The 20,926-nt window shown below is 36.6% G+C and overlaps 1 protein-coding gene across 2 annotated transcripts in view; it reads left to right on the plus strand.

The window, feature by feature from the left end:
- The window catches only part of VCAN (versican), a 136,809-nt gene that overhangs the window by 14,005 nt on the left and 101,878 nt on the right, over positions 1 to 20,926 (plus strand). For both annotated transcript variants that reach the window (XM_043978597.1, XM_043978596.1), the window contains exons 2-5: positions 77 to 152; positions 7,610 to 7,987; positions 11,993 to 12,167; positions 14,323 to 14,450. In XM_043978597.1, coding sequence (XP_043834532.1) covers positions 83 to 152; positions 7,610 to 7,987; positions 11,993 to 12,167; positions 14,323 to 14,450 — 751 coding nt within the window. In that variant the 5' untranslated portion in view covers positions 77 to 82. The remainder of the gene's footprint in view (positions 1 to 76; positions 153 to 7,609; positions 7,988 to 11,992; positions 12,168 to 14,322; positions 14,451 to 20,926) is intronic.

Consider the following 20,926-nt stretch of genomic DNA (forward strand, 5'->3'; position numbering starts at 1 on the left):
TTGACTTCCTAATGACTTGCAGCTCTTCACAAACTTGAATACTTTTAATTGACTTCATATTTTACTTTGTTTCTAGGTCAAGATGTTATTAAGCATAAAAAACATTTTATGGATGTACTCTACATTGGTTGTAATACATGCAGTACATGAAGGTGAGTATGGTAAACTTCTGGAGGTGACTTATGAATATAGAATTTGATTGCTTGGGAATGAAATGGGAATATGAATTTGCTGAAAAGACTAGTTTTTCATACCTCTGATGCTAATAGGGTTAGTCTTTGGGTAATAGTGGGGTCATAGCCATGCTTTTAAGATAAGAAACTTCCTAGGCAAAACATGTTTTTTTTCAGCATATTCATGAGCGAATTTCAGTTTCATGTGTAGAACTGGAAATGGTTTTCTCCATCATTTTGAAAGATACAAAAAGCAAACTTTACAAAGGTTTTTCCTCAAAAACAGAGATTGTCATGTAACCAAACAAGTTCTCATGTCAAAAAGAAAAGGGCAAAGGATGAAATATTGTATGGAGTTTTCAAGTTTAACTTAAGAAAACTATTATTTCCTGCTTAACTTCTCATTTTCCCCATCCTTTGTTAAACATTCATCACATCAGAAATTATATAGGTGGGTTAAATAAAAATAGATAAAGAAAAGGCAACCAAGTTTTTACCTTAATTACTTTACTTTATATTTGAAGTATATGTAACCTAGCTTTATATAAGGTATATATCATGTTTGATTATTTTTATAAGTTTAATTTTGTTTTTGTTTTTGTTTTTTTTAGTGAGGCAATTGGGGTTAAGTGACTTGCCCAGGGTCACACAGCTAGTAAGTGTTAAGTGTCTGAGGCCGGATTTGAACTCAGGTACTCCTGACTCCAGGGCCGGTGCTCTATTCACTGCGCCATCTAGCTGCCCCTATAAGTTTAATTTTAACCCAAGTAAAGGAATAATGGATCTAATTACTTCAACATTATATATCACCTTAAGTTTACAAAACACTTATATACATTATCTCTTTTGAAGCTCCCAACAACCCTATAAAGTATGATACTGCAAGTGTCGTCATCCTTATTTTATAAATGGGGAACTAAGACTCAGAGAAATAGAGTAGTTCATTAATGTCATTAAGTTAAGTGACAGAACTGGGACTTTAAATTTCTGATTAGAATCTATTTTTAAAGCTATTGACTTTGATCAGACTATCCCTTCAATGTAAACATATGACCTGATTTCATTGTTACTAGTTGATTATCAATTATAAGTAATACCAGTGGCATTCCTGACAATCATAATGACAGTAATAAATATGGTAAATCCATTGTCTAGTCTTCTTTTATTATGATGCTTAAGTTGATAGAGATCAGAACCTAAAGAAAGCATGACCCCCCAAAAAATTAAAAAAAATTTTAAAAAGAAAGCATGACCCCAAAATTCTACTCTGTTCAACTTTTAGTGGTAGTATAATTCACTACCCTGATCTCCACTTTTGCTCAGGCACCTTTTTCAGTGACAGCAAAAACTGAAGAGCATTTCAGGATTTGGAATTCTTTGGAAAGCTGAATGATATGTTGGATGGGTTTTGTTAAATAGTAGAAAAAACAGCTATGACCTGACCTTCTGCCCACTGCCTAGTTTCATGGGAATATGCCTGACCTTCCTTTTCTGAAGGATCTAGACTTAGTTGAACTTTAAACAGTGATAACAGGGCCAGCCCACTCATGTACATTCATTCTTTGTGGTCAAAGATACTTCAGCTAACTTGTGAAGCCAAAGGTGAAATGGGAAAGTTTGCGAAGTTAGCCCAGGTTGGTCTGGCCTCAGTGGTAAGGTGATATACTTAACAGTCTATTAACAAACAGTCCAGGAACTGTTAAAAAAAAGTTGCAAGGGGTCAAGTGAAAATGAAGCTCATAGAGAGGGAATATACATGAGAATAAGGAGGGAAGACATGGAGATTTGTGACATGGTCACAAGATTAGATGATGTAAGGGTATGCTATAAAAACAGCAGAGGTTGATGTTATGATGCAATAACAATATTTGATCTGGGGTTTATACCTGTGATTTCACAGGTATTAGGAATTTCTGGGTGAAGAAACTTTCTCTGCTAATGCAGATTGGTACCTTCTCTGCAATTTATAATATCAGAGAGTTGCCCAGAGTACAGGAGTTAAGTGACTTACCTAGGACTGCAGAGCCAGTTTGTTTCAGAGGCAAAATGTGAACCCAGGTATTCTTGGCTTCAGGGATGGCTCACTAGATACTATAGCACGCGGCCTTCACTTAAAAAACAAAAAATAGCAATGCCCCCAAATCACATGAGCAATAGCTCCCAGTATTTTACAGTCAACATGGACACACACTTTAGGTTTAAACAGATTTTTATAGATAGGTATCAACTCCTCCTTTGGATTAATTTCAAGGGTATTTTGTTTCTTCAGGTGAAAAAGAATATAAGACATATGAAAAATATTTCTATAACACTAGCAAGACATACAACATTAATCTGTATAGTCAGGTCCACTAGTTCCATACTAGGTTTTACTCTGTTTATCCCAAGGCACTCAAGGGATTAATGACTAAAATTAATGAACACATTGTCTACCGATCATTAACTTTATGTTTATTCATGGAGAGTTCTTTGTCCATATGAGGTTGTGAACTGACCTGGCGACTGATAAAAACAAGAATTCATTTAAGCTGGTGGTAGATATGGGGGAGTGTGCCATGGAAAAAACCCTAGATGTTTGAACAGGGCAGTAAATTTTCATATTGTCTGATGCTTGTATGCCTAAGGCCAATTTTTTTGGCAGGGTCCTTTGGTCAAATTGTGCAGATGGAATTTACATCATCCTGTCTACTGGATTTACTGACAGAATATAAGAAGTAATTGATCCTTCACTATTTAAAGACTGGTTTACATCCCTTTCCTTTACTGCACTCACTTCCACCACAACCATCTGGTGAGAACAGTGAGTTTTTTGTTAGGATTCATTTTATTATTTTCATTGTCAAAGTTTCATACAAGGTTCTACAGGTAGCTTTTTTTTCTTACAGTCTATAAACATTATATTCGAAAGAACTAAATTTCCTTCTTAAAATATTTAGATTTGGAGAACCTAGTTCTTTGGCCTCAGTACAATATACCAGATTTAATACACAGGAGGCTTGGCCACACAGATATTTGTTAATACTGCTGTTAAACTTGAACTCTAGAAGAATATACATTCACATCCAACAAAATCTTGTAATTGCCCTATGCCCATAAACGTGTATTAAAATAAATATTTCTTGGCAAATATACTTTCATCCAACTTTCAGTTCCAGCATGTTTTCTACCATACCACTGACCACAACATCAGAAATATCCATTAGTCTTTTGGGCACACAAAGAAAGACTGGCTTAACTAAACAAACTGGACCTGTGATTTCATCAATATAGAGGACTCCTGGTGAAGAACTCCCTCCACTCATGCAGATTGACACCAACTCTGCATCTTATAGTCTTAGAAAGTTATAAAAGACTTGCCCAGGGTTATATGAACACTGTGTGTCAGAGGTTGGATTTGAACCCAGATCTTGCTGACTCCGAGGTCAGCTTTCTATCCATGAATTAGCACTGTCTCCAGACAATGGATGAGCTATGCCTCATAGTTTATAGATACAAATACAGGTATAATAAAGCATTTATTAGATGCCTACTGCTTGCATAGCACTATACTAGGTTCTATGAATAATAAAAAAGTTTAAATAACATATGGTCCCTATCATCAGTGAACTTATGGTTTTGTAGATATAGGTTAGCATGGATACAGATTTAAAGGATAAAGGCTCTTCATCTTAACTCTCTTTTTAAGGAAGGAACTAACTTTTGGGTTGAAGTAGGGAGTGAAAGGTCCTGTGATCTATGCACTAATAAAGTTTATGATGGGACTATATTTTATGAGAAGCAAATATTTAATTCTTTGAAAAATTAATGAAAATTACCTTTATATAAGTAGACTAAAACTATTATTTAAAATATAAACCAATCATTTAAACAGCCCCCAAACATCCTTGGGTTATAAAAAAAATTAAAGAATTCTCCCTCCCTGCCTAATGACCAAGGTATCCTCTAAAGGGCAGTAAGAAATAGATTAAGTCTGTATACAGTAAGCATCCACTGTGAACTACCTGAAGTTACATGTACTTTACAATACTGAATTTACCAGAAAAGACACTTTATCACCCTGCACAGGTCATTTAAACAGTCTAAGTTTATGTTTCTTCATCTGCAAATGAGAGGGTTTATGACAATATGATCACTTTTTCAAACTGAAGTTTCTGCAGTTTTTATTTTTTCATTATTTAAAATGATCTGAACTCCAATCTTGTGCATGTGTGTGTGTGTGTGTGTGTGTGTGTGTGTTTGTTAGAAAAGGAGGAATTTTATTGGGTACCCAAAATGTCACCAGAAAATTGAAAGATATTCTAATAAAAATAATAAACATTGAGAAGTTTCCATTAGTGGGGCTTCTTTCTATATCAGACTTTATAGGAGAAAGAATTCCAGGACTAACATTTGTAGAAACAAATAGTCAAGTCATAAATTGCTATTTATAGCAAAAGAGAATTTTGGTTTTGAAAGGAAAAAAATAGTTGGTCTGTCATTAATATTAAAGCTTATAATATCTGACATTTGCATAAGGGCTTATATAAATACATCATCTTATTTCCATCGCATAATAACCCTGTGAGGTGCTATAGATAGGTATGGCTTTTTTTTTTCGGTTGGGCAATGAGGGTTAAGTGGCTTGCCCAAGGTCACACAGCTAGTAAGTGTCAAGTGTCTGAGGCTAGATTTGAACTCAGGTCCTCATGCTCTAGGGCTGGTGCTCTATCCACTGCACCACTTAACTGCCCCCTATGGCCATTTTTAAGATGAGGAAACTGAGTCTTAATGGGGTTAAGTGACTTGTCTGTGGTCAAATAACGAGTGGCAGAAGTAGGGCCTGTATTTAGGTTTTCCTGCCAAATGTTCAGCTCTCTATACGTCCTTGTAAATGCCATTCTATAGATCCAAATTCTCTCTCACAAAGAATGAAGACAGAATGTCAACAATTGATGGATATGACCACTTCCTAGACATTTCTTAAAGATTTGTTGGCTTACAGCTACTCTTTTAGAAGAGAAACTATGTTTGTATTCCATTTGTACCATGAATTTATGGATAACAGTTTGATTTCATAGGGGAAAAAAAGGATTGACCTCACTTTTTGATTAAGGAAAGGCTAAAAAGTAATACTTGGTTTCTAAACTAAAGGGTATCATTTCTAAACACAGTAGCTTTTTTTTTAAAGCAGTCAGTAAAAAAAATACTGAAGTTTTAACTTTGGAGCAGAAAAGTCATTTGGAAAATTATGTCTGATTTTGGGTAAACCAAAGTATGGTTGACATGGTCACCACATAGAATGATGTCACTGAAGCATAGAGAACCACTTGCTTCAATGCCCTACTCACAAAATTGTCCTCATTAATAAGAAAAAAAATAATTGACTGTATTAGTCCTGTTTGAAATGAACTTAAGGTGAACTATATTTAAGTTGAATAGCCCTCGAATCAAAAAAGTCCTTTCCATGAATTGGATGGGCCATTTCAAAATGAAAATGTTTCCAAAAGCATTATACTTCAATAATCCCAAGCATGTCAACCTGTATTTTATAAGCCAACAGTAAACAATGTATATTTTTAAAGTTTATATTAGATCAGTGATTTTCCTCAGATGAATCTTATATTGATGAGCTCCAAAATTTTGCTTATTTTTGGATGAACATGTTCCTTAGGAATTCATTTTAATTTTGGGGGTAGGAAGCAATATTTTCAATTCAATTCAATCAACATATTAAATGCCTAATATAGTGAAGAGGCTGTCCTAAGTGCTGGGGATACAAAGAAAGCCCCTTACTTAAAGGACCTTATATTGTTTTTTTTTTTTGTTTTTTGTTTTGTTTTTTTGTTTTTTTTTGCGGGGCAGTGAGGGTTAAGTGACTTGCCCAGGGTCACACAGCTAGTAAATGTCAAGTGTCTGAGATTGGATTTGAACTCAGGTCCTCCTGAATCCAGGACCGGTGCTTTATCCACTGCACCACCTAGCTGCCCTCCAAAGGACCTTATATTTCAAAGATTTTATGTTCAACCAGTAGTTTGTTCTGGCTTGGGTTTTTTTTTTTAAATACAGAATGAAACATTGTGAAGGGAGCAGTATCTTTATCAAGTTGATAAGTGATAAAGCAATGAACTCATTGAGAATGTGGTGCAGAGAGAAAGAGCACTGATATGGAGTAAGAAGACCTCAGTTCATATGCTGATCCTAAAACTTAATACTTTTGGAACCTTAGACAAGTGATTAAGCTCTGGTTATCAAAGTGTTTAGCATAGAGTAAGGACTCAATACATTCATTTTCATTTATTCTGTGACCCCTCACCTCCCTCATGTGTAAAACAACAGGTTGAATTAGATGACCTCTAAGATTTCCTATCACAAAGTGATGAAATTACCAAAAGGCCAAACTGACTTTGATTTGTAGACACTGACCCAGTCTTTATTTAACAATGTCAGTAGAACAAAAACTTTCGATAACTAATATTTGCTAAGCCACCCTGAATGCAATGACTGAATTTATCACTCAAATTACTACAGTCAACAGTAGAGACAGGATTAGTATTATTTTTCCCCACCGAAAGACTACTATCCTCAGATATTATGCCAAAACAGACTATAAGAACAGGGATTTAAAAATTTGCACATAATAGCACCCATTTGATATATTACAAATTAAAGTTTCAAAAGTGAAAAATTTTGAACAGAAATTTATTTTCCACTTGCCTACCTTAGACAAGTCAGATAACCAGAAGCCAGCTTCCCCTAAGGAAATAACTGAGTGGCAGCATCTTACTGCAAAGTGATTACAGCTGGAGTTGCAGTGATGCCAAAAGCAGGAGCCAAAGAAAGATATTCAAATATTGTATTTCCCCTTGTTTCAGCTTACTGACATGGTTCATTTTACTTTATCCTCATTTCTCCCAGTACCTTTATCATGTCAAAGTTGCTATGATCAAATATTTTAATTTCTTTTAATTTCTTGACATCTTTTATTTCTTGGTTACTCTTGTCCTAAGCTTTTCATTTGACCCTTTCCATCTTGACTTCAGGCTTGCCATAACCCTTTTATATCCTCTAGTTGCAATGTCCTTTGTGGCCTCAAGGACTCACTACTTTATTTTTGCTGTATTTGGCTTATTTTACTTGTTATTACTTTAAAAAATATTTTCACAGCAAACATGAGTTCTTAAAAAAAAACCTTCAAAAGTAAATCTTATTACTCTACCCAATAAGCTGAATGTGATCACTACAGTTACAATGCATCATCAAGTCCTAGCTTATTCTATCATTATTATTCACTATATTTAAAACTTAGTGTGTAGCTTTACCTATAATGATGTGTTGGTTTTTTTTCTTTTCTTTCATGTTGGTGGGAAGATCTTTTGTGCTTTTAACTACATATTAGTAGAATTAAATTTGATGTTCATTTCTAGCCTCTATAACGTGGTTCTCTCTCTTTCCTCTAGTCAAAGTGGAGAAAAGTCCTCCCGTAAAGGGATTCCTTTCTGGAAAAGTTAGCCTACCTTGCCACTTTTCAACTATGCCCACCTTACCGCCCAGTTACAATACCACAAGTGAATTTCTTCGAATCAAATGGTCGAAGATTGAAGAGGATAAAAGTGGAAAAGATTTGAAAGAAACTACTGTTCTTGTGGCACAAAATGGGAATATCAAGATTGGTCAGGGCTACAAAGGGAGAGTGTCAGTGCCTACCCATCCAGAGGATGTAGGAGATGCTTCGCTTACCATGGTTAAATTGCTTGCAAGTGATGCAGGTCTTTACCGCTGTGATGTCATGTATGGAATTGAAGACACACAGGACACTGTGTCATTGGCAGTAGATGGTAAGGTTTTCTTACAATGTCTAGGCATTTTTTAATGAAATGTACATGTTAACTGCATCACAAATTAGTATTTTAACTATCTTATTCTAGGATTTAATTTTCTGGTGATACCAGAAAAGAAATAAATCCAACATCCTTCTCTAGTTATAAATTGCTCCTTAATCTGGGTAATTGAGCAAATAACTCCCTCCCTCCTTCCTTCCTTCCTTTTTTCTCCTCACTTATCTTCCAAAATTACTTTATACCTTTGGTTTGGACTTAAGAAATTTCAGCCATATCTTACCTAGACAAAACAATATTGTCAATATTGATTATGCCAATAATGTATTAACATCTATTATTGTTAATTAATGAAACAATATCTTTATAATGATATCATGATAATAGCTTACATTTACTGAGGGTAGGGAGAGGGTGCTTCAGGATCCTGAACTTGGAATCATCAGACCTGAATCTGAAACCTGGCTCTATCACTTACTACCTGTATGACCTTGGGCCAGACCCTTCAGTTCTCATCTATGAAATAAGGGAATTGAGCCAGGTGAACACTAGATAACTCTAGATGAATCCTGTAAACTCTGGATCTGTGATTCTAAAATCTTTTGTTATATAGGGAAGCAATTTGGTATAAAGGATAGAACATAATTTTTGCAATCAGGAAGATCTGAGTTTGAATCCTACTTTTGCAACTTACTAGCTTTGTGATGTTGTAGAAAATCAGTTAAATGCAACTTCATAAAACTCCTAAAGATTGTAAATTATTCCTGAGTTGTGCTCTCTGGGAATGGAGAGTTCACTCTCCCATGACAAAATGATTATAGGCCCTTGACATATATTTATACATTACCATAAAATGATAATGATATTAGAATTGACCTTGCAGAATTGTTGTGAAGATCAAATTTATAAATTGCTTTGCAAACTTTAAAGTGCTAACACACTAGGTCTTTTATATAATGCTTACTTGTATTATCCCATTTGATTTTTACTATAATCCTTACTAGATGTTGCAGTGTCTAGAACTGTGCCTCACACATAGCAGATGCTCAATAAATTTTGAACTTGAATTATATAAAAATAGCTGTATAGCAGAAGGAATAAAATGTCTGAAAAGGTGAATTCATTAATTATTCCTTCTTATGTCTCTCAAAGGGAAATTTATCCTTTTCCCAGCCGTGGTTTGTATATGATTTAAATTAATAAACCAAATAGAAATAATTCTATTTATTGGGTCTGTGCTGAATGACATAGCTTTTAGAAACAGAAGAGTTTGGCAAATTTTACACAGAACTGTAATGCTGAGGCATGTTGTAGCAGATCAATTTTCTTCCAACTATCAGTTTTCCTATAAAATATTTAACTTTCAGAAATATATAGGGGGTATTATTAAAATTCTTTCTTGTGTTGCCAGAAAGGAAATACTTTGCATTTCAGATGCATATCTTCCTGCACATCCTTTTGTCTATAGATTCACTTGCTTCCTCCCAGAATTCTGTTTTTGTGCTTGCCAAAAGCTCAATGAAAAACTGAGGCCTTTTCTAATCTATTTGCCAGTTAGTGTTTACTTCCAAATTAGTCCCAAGTTAGTTGTTTTTTGCTTTGTTTTGTTCTGTACAAGAAATAATCTCAAAAGAAATTATTGAGCATTAAAGAGTGAACAATGGATTTGTGTCTTTCCCTTCTGAAACAATGAAAATCTTGTGCTTAATCTCTTTAGCCCCATGGGGTCCTGTAATTATTCCAGCCATTGCAGAGCCCTTACCATACTAATGTATTCTCCATTCATCACATAGACCCCCTTTTTGTCCACCTAATCATCAGTGGCACATGAGTTTTAAATGTGAAGACGTCAAAGCTTAATTTTTAGGTCAGAGTAAGAAGAATAAAGAGTTGCCTAAATTCTTTCTCTGGCCTTAAAATGACTGGGGACCATGTATTGAAACCTTACAAACGAAAACTTCTTAAAAAATAACAGTAAAGTGAACTTTTTTGGACATATTGTAAGGAGAAGCCTTTCTTCTGTGTGTCAATTGGAGGGTTTATGCAAGGTCATGAGATAGGAAACATCAGCAGGAAGAAAAGTTCATAATGATAAAGGCATTCATAGATTAGAGATGGTCTAACTGGAAAGTTAATTTTGGCTGCATCTCCTTTTTGCCCATGCAAGAATTTTCTTTTGGGGCTGGTCACTGAAGCTTATCAATAGAAATATAATGTTACGTCAGGTTAGCTGCTCATAGAAGTCACACTGTCACATATCATAGATTTAGATTGGAGAATGATGATATTATTAAGAGATAAAATAATACTATAAACAACTAGGCCTGAAGGAAGAGAGTCTCATAATCTTCCAAACTACCCTATAAGGGTAGAAGGGAGGAAAAACCAGTTAGAATTAGGGAGAGTTCACAGAGAACTGCAGCAATAACAACAATCCTGGATCATTTTATGAAGTTTTTATCCCTTTGATGAATTTCTAAGATTAGAAAGTAAAAATTGAGTGCCTCAATGATAACTATTTGGGGAAACCAAAACAATGGATACAGAAAGGACAAGTGCCCTATACTAGCCCCTTCTTTCTAGCCGACATTTGGGGTACCAGACTGTGAGAAGCAGATCAGAATCCCCATAAATTGGTAGCTACAGTGGAGAAGTATGAAGTGACCTATCATCTTAAAAAATAAGTCATAACCCCAGCAGGGCCAGCTAGATGGTTCAGTGGATAGAGCACTGGCCCTGGAGTCAGGAAGACCTGAATTAAAATCTGACCTCAGATTTGCTGTGTGATCCAGGGCAAGTCACTTAACATCTGTTTAACTTAATCCACTGGAGAAAGACATGGCAAACCACTGTATTATCTTTGCCAAGAAAACCCCATGGACAGTATGATCCATGGGTTCATGAAGAATCAAACACAACTGAACTAATAAACAACAATGTCTCTTAGCAAAATTGTGAAGTAGGCAAAGGTTTGTTGTAGGCAAAAAATAATCACTACTCTCAAGGAGTTTACAGTCTAATGGGGGAGATATTTAAATAACTATATACAAACAAGCTATATATAGCATGAACTGGATTACAGGGAAATGGGAGGCACTAGAATTAAGAGATATTGTGTGGGGGCAACTAGGTGGTGCAGTGGATAAAGCACCGGCCCTGGATTCAGAAGGACCTGAGTTCAAATCTGGCCTCAGACACTTGACACTTACTAGCTGTGTGACCCATGGCAAGTCACTTAACTCTATTGCATATGAGAGAGAGAGAGAGATTGAGATTGGGAAAGACTTCCTGTAAAAGGTAGGATTTTAACTGGGACTTAAAGGAAGTCAGGGAAGCCAGGAGGCAGAGATGAGCAAGGGGAACATTCCAGAAATGGGGGAATAGTCAGAGAAGTTGCCTAGAACTGGGGAATGGAGTATGTTGTTTAAAGAACAGCAAGGGAGCTGGTGTTACTGGATCACAGTGTATGGGGGTGGGGTGTAGGAAGACTAGAAAAGCCATGGGGGCAGATTGTGAAGGGCTTTAAAAGCCAAAGAATGTTAGGTAGGTGGAGGTTAAGTGACTTGCCCAGTTAACATAGCTAGTTAGTATCTAAGGCTGGATTTGAACCCAGGTCTTCTTGACTCCAGCCTTGTACTTTATCCACTGTACCAACTAGTTGCCTTATGTTCATACTTCAAAAGATGATACCTAGAGATAACAGCCTAAACCAAAGAAATAAATCTTTAATGGTCGGCTTGCAATGACTGTGGCATCTGGGGATGTTAAATTATACCATTAGTAGGTAATTTCTAACGTGTGAGATTGGCTCAGCCCATCTATGACCTTGCTTTGTTTTTTAATTAGGTTTACCTAAGTAAAAAAGATTAAAGTGATGAGGCTATGACATTATGATCACCATCTAATTAGATAGAAGCATATTATCCCAGGGAGATATTTAACATATTATGGTGAGAAACTTTAGTACAGTCTTAACCACTTTATGGTATTTTATTCTCTTTACAGGGGTCGTTTTTCATTATCGAGCTTCAACCAGCAGGTATACTCTGAATTTTGAGAAGGCTCAGCAAGCTTGTTTGGATAATGGTGCTGTAATAGCAACCCCAGAGCAACTAAAAGCTGCATATGAAGATGGATTTGAACAATGTGATGCAGGCTGGTTGTCTGACCAAACTGTGAGGTAAGAAATCCATTGTAGACAGTTCAGACTTCAATTATCCAGATATCTACTCCCTCTCTCCCTCCCTATTCCCTTCTCAACTTTAGTTCTTGGTGAAATTTTAAAGAATATTTAGATGAATATTTAGAATGGGAAACAGTGTTCATGAAGTATCAGTATAGTTTCATTGAGAAAACATTCTAGACTAAATTCATTTCCTTTTTCTACAGGGTTATTAAAATGACAGATTTAGAGAATGTTATTGATATAATTTATTTTGGTTTTAACAAAGCATTATATACAATCTTTTGTGTTATTCTCATGGAAAAGATGGAGTGATATGGGCTAGATGATAGATTTAGGACAGTGATAATAGTCATTAAGAATCTGTGCTAAAAGAGATCTCTAATTCCCTTAGAGATGTGTGCTTAGCCTTGATATGATATTTTGTTTTGCTTTGTTTTAAATCATTGAGTTGTATAAAGGCTGAGATGGTATACTTATAAAGCATACTGACAAACACAAAACTGAGAGGAATAACTAATAGGTAGAAGACAGAGGCAATATTTTATTTTATTATTTTAATTTTCAATTCTAAATTCTCTTCCTGCATCCCCTTCTCCACCCTTGAGAGGAAATATAATGCCCATTATACATCTGAAGTCATGCAAAACATATTTATATATTAGCCATGTTACAAGAAAAATAAAATGAAAACAATATGCTTTATTCTGCACTCAGTGCAGAACATCAGTTCTCTCTCTGGAGGTGGATAGCATTTTTCATCATGAGTCCTTTGGAGCTGGCATGGATCATTGTATTGATCAGAATAGCTGAGTCTTTCACAGTTGGTTATTGTTATGATATTGTTTTCCTAGCCCTTTTCACTTCACTTTGTATCAGCTCATACAAGAGAGACAAAAATTTTAAAAGGTAGACTAGGATAATAGGGTGAACTGAGTAAGATGAAATTTAATAGTGATTAATGTAGAATCTTGTACTTCGCTTCAAAGAATCAACTTCATAATACAAGATGCTGGAGACATAGCTGGATAGCAGTTTTCCAGAAGAAAATTGAGGATTTTTGGTGGATTACAAGCTCAATCAGTCAACAGTGTGACAGAGAAGTCAAGAGACCTAGTGCAAATCTAGCAAAGGATAACCTCCAGGAATAAGGGGGTGATCATCCCACTGCACTTTGCCCTAGTTAGACAACAATTAGAATATTTTCTTCAGTTCTGGATGCCATAGTTTAGGAAAGACCCAGAGAAGCTGGAGGGCAACCAAGATGGGGAAAGGTGTCAAGTTCATGCCATATGATGATCATTTGAAGTAATTGGGGCTGTTCAGCTCAGAAGAGAGAAAACTTGGGTTGGGGGGATGTGACAACAAACTTGAAGTTTCAATAGGGGAAATATGTTATTAATGATGCATTGTCATATGGAAGAGGGTTTAGGCTTATTCTTTTTAGCCCCAAAGAGCAGAATTTGGAGCAAAGCATAGAAGATGCAAAGAGGCAAATTTCAGTTTGATGGAGGAAAAACTTCCTAATAATTTAAGCTTTCCCAAAGTGACATGGGTTGCCTCAGAAGGTAGGGGTTTCCTTCCTCATTAAGAATCTTTAAGTAGGAGCAGCTAGATGGTGCAGTGGATAAAGCACTGGCCCTGGATTTAGGAGTACCAGAGTTCAAATCCTGCCTCAGACACTTGACACTTACTAGCTGTGTGACCCTGGGCAAGTCACTTAATCCCAATTGCCTGCAAACCCCCCCCCAAAACCAAAAAACCAAAAAAAAAGAATCTTTAAGCAAGGGTTTCATGGTCAAATGAGAAATGTCAGGCAGTTTATAGAGGACATTTTAAAATAGATTGGAATAGATGCCCACTGAGGTCTTCCTAGACCCTGAAATTCTCTGACTGAAAGAATCTATTTATTAATTGAAGAAGAAATTAGCTAGTGAATTTAGAACTGGAAGAGAACTTCAAGTTCTTCTCATCTGATTCCCCTCATTTTTACACATCAGGAAACTAAAAGCTGGATAGACTTGTGACTTGCTCAACACCACAAGTAACAAATGGTAGATTCATAACTCATGTCAAGGTCCTTTGACTCTAAGTCTGTACCTCTGTGCACTCCACCATGCTACCTTGACTTACCATGGTCATCTTCTTTTAGATATCCCATCAGAGCACCCCGAGCTGGCTGTTATGGAGATATGATGGGAAAAGAAGGAGTCAGAACATATGGCTTCCGTGCTCCTCATGAAACATATGACGTATATTGTTATGTGGATCAATTAGAAGGTAAGCCATCCTCAAGTTTCCATAGCTCTTTGAAAGCTAACAATATTGGTGAAAGCCCGACGTGACAATGGGATTCCAGCAGATTTGCTCTTTTGCTCTGCAGAACCAGGAGGATCATCTAGTTGAAAACAACCCTATGGTTATGTGGTTTAATTGGCTTAAATTAACATAGAAGTTGGAGGAAGGAAACCTAAAAATGGCCAGTCGGGTTTGGGATTTCTATACTTAGGGGCACTTCTTTCTATAAAGCTGTTCCTGGATAATTTCCAGTGTGCATTTAGAATGTCCTGAACAGAAGTCTATAATAGCCATAGGGAGGAATGTTAACATCCACTGCACCCACAACTTCAAGTGAAAAATTAGTGAATGTCAAATATTCTTCTGGCTCAATACTGTGACTTGCAAAAGAAGAACCGGGTCATAGAGATTAGAAGAAATGTTAGAGGTCATCTAGTTTTATAGAGGAAAGACCCCCTCATTTTATAGAAGAGAAAGCTGAGGCTTGGGGAGGTCCAGTGACTTGCAGAAAGTCATGTAGCTAGTAAGTGGCAAAGTCAGCATTTGAACTTCGGTGCTGTGACTCTCAGATCAGGGATTTTCCCACTGTGAATCAAACCAAGAAACTTCAGCCTAGCACAAGAGAAAGCTTTTCCTTAATATCTCCTTCATCATGCTTGAGTGTAAAATTGAATAAATAGTGCATGACAGGGGCAGCTAGGTGGCACAGTGGATAAAGCACTGGCCCTGGATTCAGGAGGACCTGAGTTCAAATCTGGCCTCAGACACTTGACACATACTAGCTGTGTGACCCTGGGCAAGTCACTTAACCCCCGTTGTCTCACCAAAAAAAAAAATAGTGCATGATATTTCTATTGTCAAAGTCATTGTTTTTGGACCATACTTATGATATCATTGGTTTAGGGAACTTTCGGTGAAGAAACTCCCTCCACCAATGCAGGTCAACATCTGCTCTGCAACTTAGTCTTTAGAAGGTTGTTAGAGGCATTGAGTGGTTAAGTGATTTGCTCAGGGTCACAGTCTGGATGTGTTCCAGGCAGGACTCAGAACTAGTTCTGAGGTTCCAAGGCCAATTCTTTAACTAGCAGGCAATGCTATCTCTTTAAGACGAGTTAGTATTTCTAATGCAGAACAGAATTAAAATTTTACCACATTTTCACATTTTAATGTGTTACTTAAAAAAAACATGGTTTATACTATGTCTACATCTTCAAGGCCAGAAGCAGCATTTTCATTAAAAGGGGATGAATTTGAAAATTTGTCCTTATAATGGAATCTTGATTACATTCATAAATTTGTGAAGAGATCAAATTATAAGTAGTTCTACCATGGTAGGACTATATTCTTAGACCTGTCCAGATTTACTCAGGATAGAGTAGAATTCTAAAGTGGCCATAGAAGCGGAAGGACCATCCCTGTAGCCTCATTCATTCAATCATTCATTCATCTATTCAATAGACATTTATTAAAAACTTCCTATATATCAATGTTCTAGCCATTGAGAGATACAAAGTTTAAGTAAGATTTAGTTCTTGATTTATGAAGTTTACACTCTTACATTCCTGCTGAGCTATAAAAGACCTCAAATTTTTCATAAGAAATAGATTATTAATCTCTAGAATAATTTCCTGAGGATTGTTCCTCTTTCCCTTTCCTCAGTTCCCTATTGCTCTAGGAACATCAAGAGAGTCATCCCTTATAACAAAGAATAAAAAAAAGAAAGTATTTCAAAAAAGCGAACTAAAACATTGAGCCTGAAACTATATGTATGCAATGTTGCTGTGGGGACCAATTTTTAATTGGGGAGTGTTAGCTAAATGGCTTGCTGCAATAATGGGGCAAAGAAAGAGACTGGCAGTCTCCCTTAAAACAGAGCAGGATTTATTTAATAAGAATGAACTTAAAAAAAAAAACGCAAACAGGATCAGTAGGATTAAGGGAAAGGAAATAAAATGGGGAAAGGGAAATTATACAACCTGAAAAACACCACCGCCCAGGAATCAGATGAGAATACACAGCAGCACTTCTGTCGCCTTCCATCTTCCAGCTAGAATGGTGAATTCTCCTCCCCCTTCGCAGCAAACCCTAGGCAGCCCCCAGCCAATTGGCTGGCCACTCTGACAGTTACATGACTGCCCTCACTAGGCTTCCAATCATTATAATTTTGCCAGGCCCATGTAGGCGTCGGTGGCCGGTGCCTGCACTGTGTTTTTTTTTTTTTAATTCTAGCCAAAAGATGGAGTCATAAAAACCTCAAATAACAATTAATTCTTCACATTGCATACCCACAATTCCTCACCTTAGCGGAATTAGAATGTTAGAGGTTAGAATTACTTAGAGATGGGGCAGCTAGGTGGCGCAGTGGATAGAGCACCAGCCCTGGAGTAAGGAGTACCTGAGTTCAAATCTGGCCTCAGACATTTAACACTTACTAGCTGTGTGACCCTGGGCAAGTCACTTAACCCCAATTGCCTCAAAAAAAAAAGGAATTAATTAGAGGTTAGAATGATGCATTTTATTCTCTCATCTTCAGTATATGCCATTACAGTTATACAACACAATTTGTTAAGCTATTGGTCAGTTAATTTTATTATTCTCCATAAGATTAATTGAAAAATACACTGTTAGTATTTGATTAGGCACTAACATGCTTCCAGAAGGTGATGATGGAAACTGTGGAGTATAGAACTCAGAATAAATTTGAGAAGGGACATTTATACCAAATCAGCAGAATATTATCTGTTTCCAACACTTTTGCTTTTGGTTTAATATCTAAAATATGGAGAAGCAAGCAAGATTCTGTGTTTCAAACAGTGGAAGACATTAAACACAGGCTGGAGTTTGTCTGAACAGGACTTCATGTTGCAACTCCCACAAGCCAGCAACTTAAATTAGTCTGAGACTATTACTTGTTCCCAAGGAGAGGCCTTGAGAAATAGCAGAGAAAATGCAGACTGTTCCCAGTTACATTGTTCTGATCATTCTTTCTTCCTTGGTTGGTTGGCCTTTGGAAACCTTGGCAAATTACTAAGTATTCTTTTCCTTCTCGGCTTGAAATAGAAGGTTGCAGAGCCATTCTACAGATGTCAAGTTAAGGTAAAGAAAAAAAAGGGATGTAAGGTCATTTTTAATGTAAATTTTACAATATCATCACTGAAGTAGAACACTTACCTGAGAAGAAAAGGTCAATTACTAAGTTATAATTCATGTGGAAAACTAAGACAATAAAATTATATTCAGAGTCTTTATTTGCCACATAAAAGAAGATTCCCATGAAAATGGGCCATAATTTTTTCTAAGTTTATTATTATTTGTATCTCAATCCTTGCTTTTATCCTAATATTATTCTTTGGAGCCAAGAGTGTGTGGGAAGGTGCAATCTTTAGAAAATAGATATTCTTAGAATGCATATCATCAAATGATTTGGACAGTAGTTGGGAGCCAAAGTACCTTAATCTTGGATCAGAAGTTATATTTTACCAGATATTTTTACAAAATAAGAAAGCTAAGGATGAAGAGGTTTGCAGTTCAAAGATGTAATTACTTTTTAGTTTTAATTTTGTTATTTACTGAGAAAGATGTTTATTTAGTTAACAACATTTCAACTTTCTTTTTTCATCCTTTCTTGTATTATTAAGTCAGAGTTAAGTATTCCTCCTGGCACATGGTTTCCTCCATGAAGTCCAAACAATTGGAGTAAATTAAATTGAGCCAAATAGGATAAAAAACATATGTGTCCTTGGAAAAAATCTTAGGAGAGTTACAGATATTAAAGGACAGTTATAATTATAAATCAAGCACTCAACAACAGTTAAAAAACAATAGAATAGAAGGAGAGCAATTATAATTAGCTCCTCAGGCAATTATTTAAGAGCAGGCATGTATGGTCGAAAAAAAAATCTGCTGTTATGGTAGATCATTAGCCATGATTCAACAATGAAGAACTATTGTTAAAAAGTCAACTTCAGAGAGGTTTTTATAAATGGGACTCCAGAAGGACAGAGTTGTAAAGTAATCTGTGAAAGTAGGATTGCTTCACCTTTGTCTTTGTTTCCTCAGTACCCAGTATAGTACACACTGCTCATAGTAGGTGCTTAATAAATGCTTGTAGGGTGATCTTTAATTACTATCTATGTATTTAATAAAAGGTCTACTTTGTATGACTGTTAGACTGATCTTTGTGTGTGTGTGTGTGTGTGTGTGTGTGTTTTGGTCGGGCAGTTGGGGTTAAGTGACTTGCCTAGGGTCACACAACTAGTAAGTGTTAAGTGTCTGAGGACAGATTTGAACTCAGGTCCTCCTGAATCCAGGGCCAGTGCTCTATCCACTGTGCCACCTAGCTGCCCCTAGACTAATGTTTTAAATGCCATTTTCATTATGTCAAATACCTACATAAGAATAAGCAGTAATTCCCTATTACTTATCATATAAAATACAAATTCTTCTGTCTGGCTTTTAAGTCCCTTTTAAAGTCCCTAAGTCTATCTTTCTTCCCTTATTTCTAGCTACTTCTTTATGTTCTAGTCAATTTCTCTCAGTCTTCTTACTGTTCCCTACTGCCCTCCTCCTTTGATCCTTCCCTGCCCCATCCCATGGTATCCTTCTCTCCTGCTTGGTTCATTGTAATTATTCTCATTCTTTTCTTTTGGGTAAATTCCTACCTGTCTGCCTACTCCTTTTCAGTTTCCTTTGCTGGATCCTCATCCATGTCATACCCAGGAATTGTAGGATCTTCCCCCCCCACAAGACTGTCCTGTACTTCCCATTGATTCTCACTCTAAATTCTCTCTCTGGTTAATTTCATAAGGTTCTATTAGTCCAGTTATTATCTCTATGTAGATGGTACTCACATCTGTATTTCTTGCTCTAGTTTCTCTCCTGAACCTTAGTTCAGAATCATGAGCTTTCTATTGGACATTTTGGATGTCCTGTAACCTCTCTGAAATTCAACATGCCCCAAACAGAACTTGTCACCTTTTCCCCAATAGCTACTCCTCTTCTGACCTTTCCTGTATTGTTTTTTTTTTTAAGTGAGGCAATTGGGGTTAAGTGACTTGCCCAGGGTCACACAGCTAGTAAGTGTCAAGTGTCTGAGCCTGGATTTGAACTCAGGTACTCCTGACTCCAGGGCCGGTGCTCTATCCACTGTGCCACCTAGCTGCCCCCCCCTTTCCTGTATTGTTAAGGAAAGTGTCCAGGTGTGCAACCTCAGTGTCTTCTGCTCTCACTAATCACATACATCTAACCCACTGCCAAATCTTGTAATTTCTATATCAGTCATCTCTTAGATATATGTCCTTTCCACCCACACAGTCACCACCCTAGTTCAATCAATTGTACTTATTAATTTATTATTATATATTTTATTATTAATTAATGCTTTTAATGTGTCAGGAACTGTTCTGGGTCTTGTATATACAAATACAAAGAATAAAACAATCCTTAATTTTAGGAAGATTAGATTTTTTTTTTCAGGGCAATGGGGGTTAAGTGACTTGCCCAGGGTCACACAGCTAGTAAATGTCAAGTGTCTGAGGTTGGATTTGAACTCAGGTCCTTCTGAATCCAGGGCCAGTGCTTTATCCACTGTGCCACCTAGCTGCCCCCAGGAAGATTAGATTTATAATGAAGGATACTAACAGTTGGGGATTCAGGCCCTCATCACTTCTCACCTGGACTGCAATAGCTTTTCATTTGGTCTCCTTACCAACAATTTTTCCTGACTCCAAACCTAATTCATTACAACTATTAAAGTGGTTTTCCTAAAGGGCAGGTCTGACCATGTCACCTCTTACTGAATAACCTTCTTATTACCTTTAGAAACAAATATAAAATCCTCTCTTTGGTATCAAATAGTCTTCTTGACCTAGGCCCTAGCTTCCATTCCAGTTTTCTCATCTATTACCCCCCTCCACATATCTGTGTTCTGGGCCAACTTGCCATTCATCACATACATTTTATCTTCGAACTCTGTCTTTGCACTAGCTGTCTCTCTTGCTGGCATAATTTCTCTCACTCCCCACCTCCCACCTCTATCTCACACCTTCTACCTTTTACATTCAGCTTTTCTTGATCTTCCCTGGATCCGCACTAGTCACGTCCCTCTCCAAAGCCTGGTTACCCCTTTGCCTATGGTTGATATTTACTTATTAATGCATATGCTATCTCCTCCAAAAGATCATAAGCTCCTTGGAACCAGGCCCTATTTCACTGTGGCTTTCAGATTCCCCAGTGCTTACTCAAGTGCCAGGGGCATAGTGGGCACTCAATAAATATTTGTTGATAGATGAATTATTTTTTTCTTCCATAGCACTTCTCTTTTCATTAGCAACCTAGTGAAATGCTAAGTATTGAAGCCAAATGTAGTTTGCTTCTAGGCCTTTCTTTGACACACAGGATATCTGACCATCTATAAGACTTGTCTGATGCATCTTCCAAGTTCCACTGTCATCCTTAAG

Source organism: Dromiciops gliroides, chromosome 1, assembly GCF_019393635.1.
Source record: "Dromiciops gliroides isolate mDroGli1 chromosome 1, mDroGli1.pri, whole genome shotgun sequence".
Classification (NCBI taxonomy): Eukaryota; Metazoa; Chordata; class Mammalia; order Microbiotheria; family Microbiotheriidae; genus Dromiciops; species Dromiciops gliroides.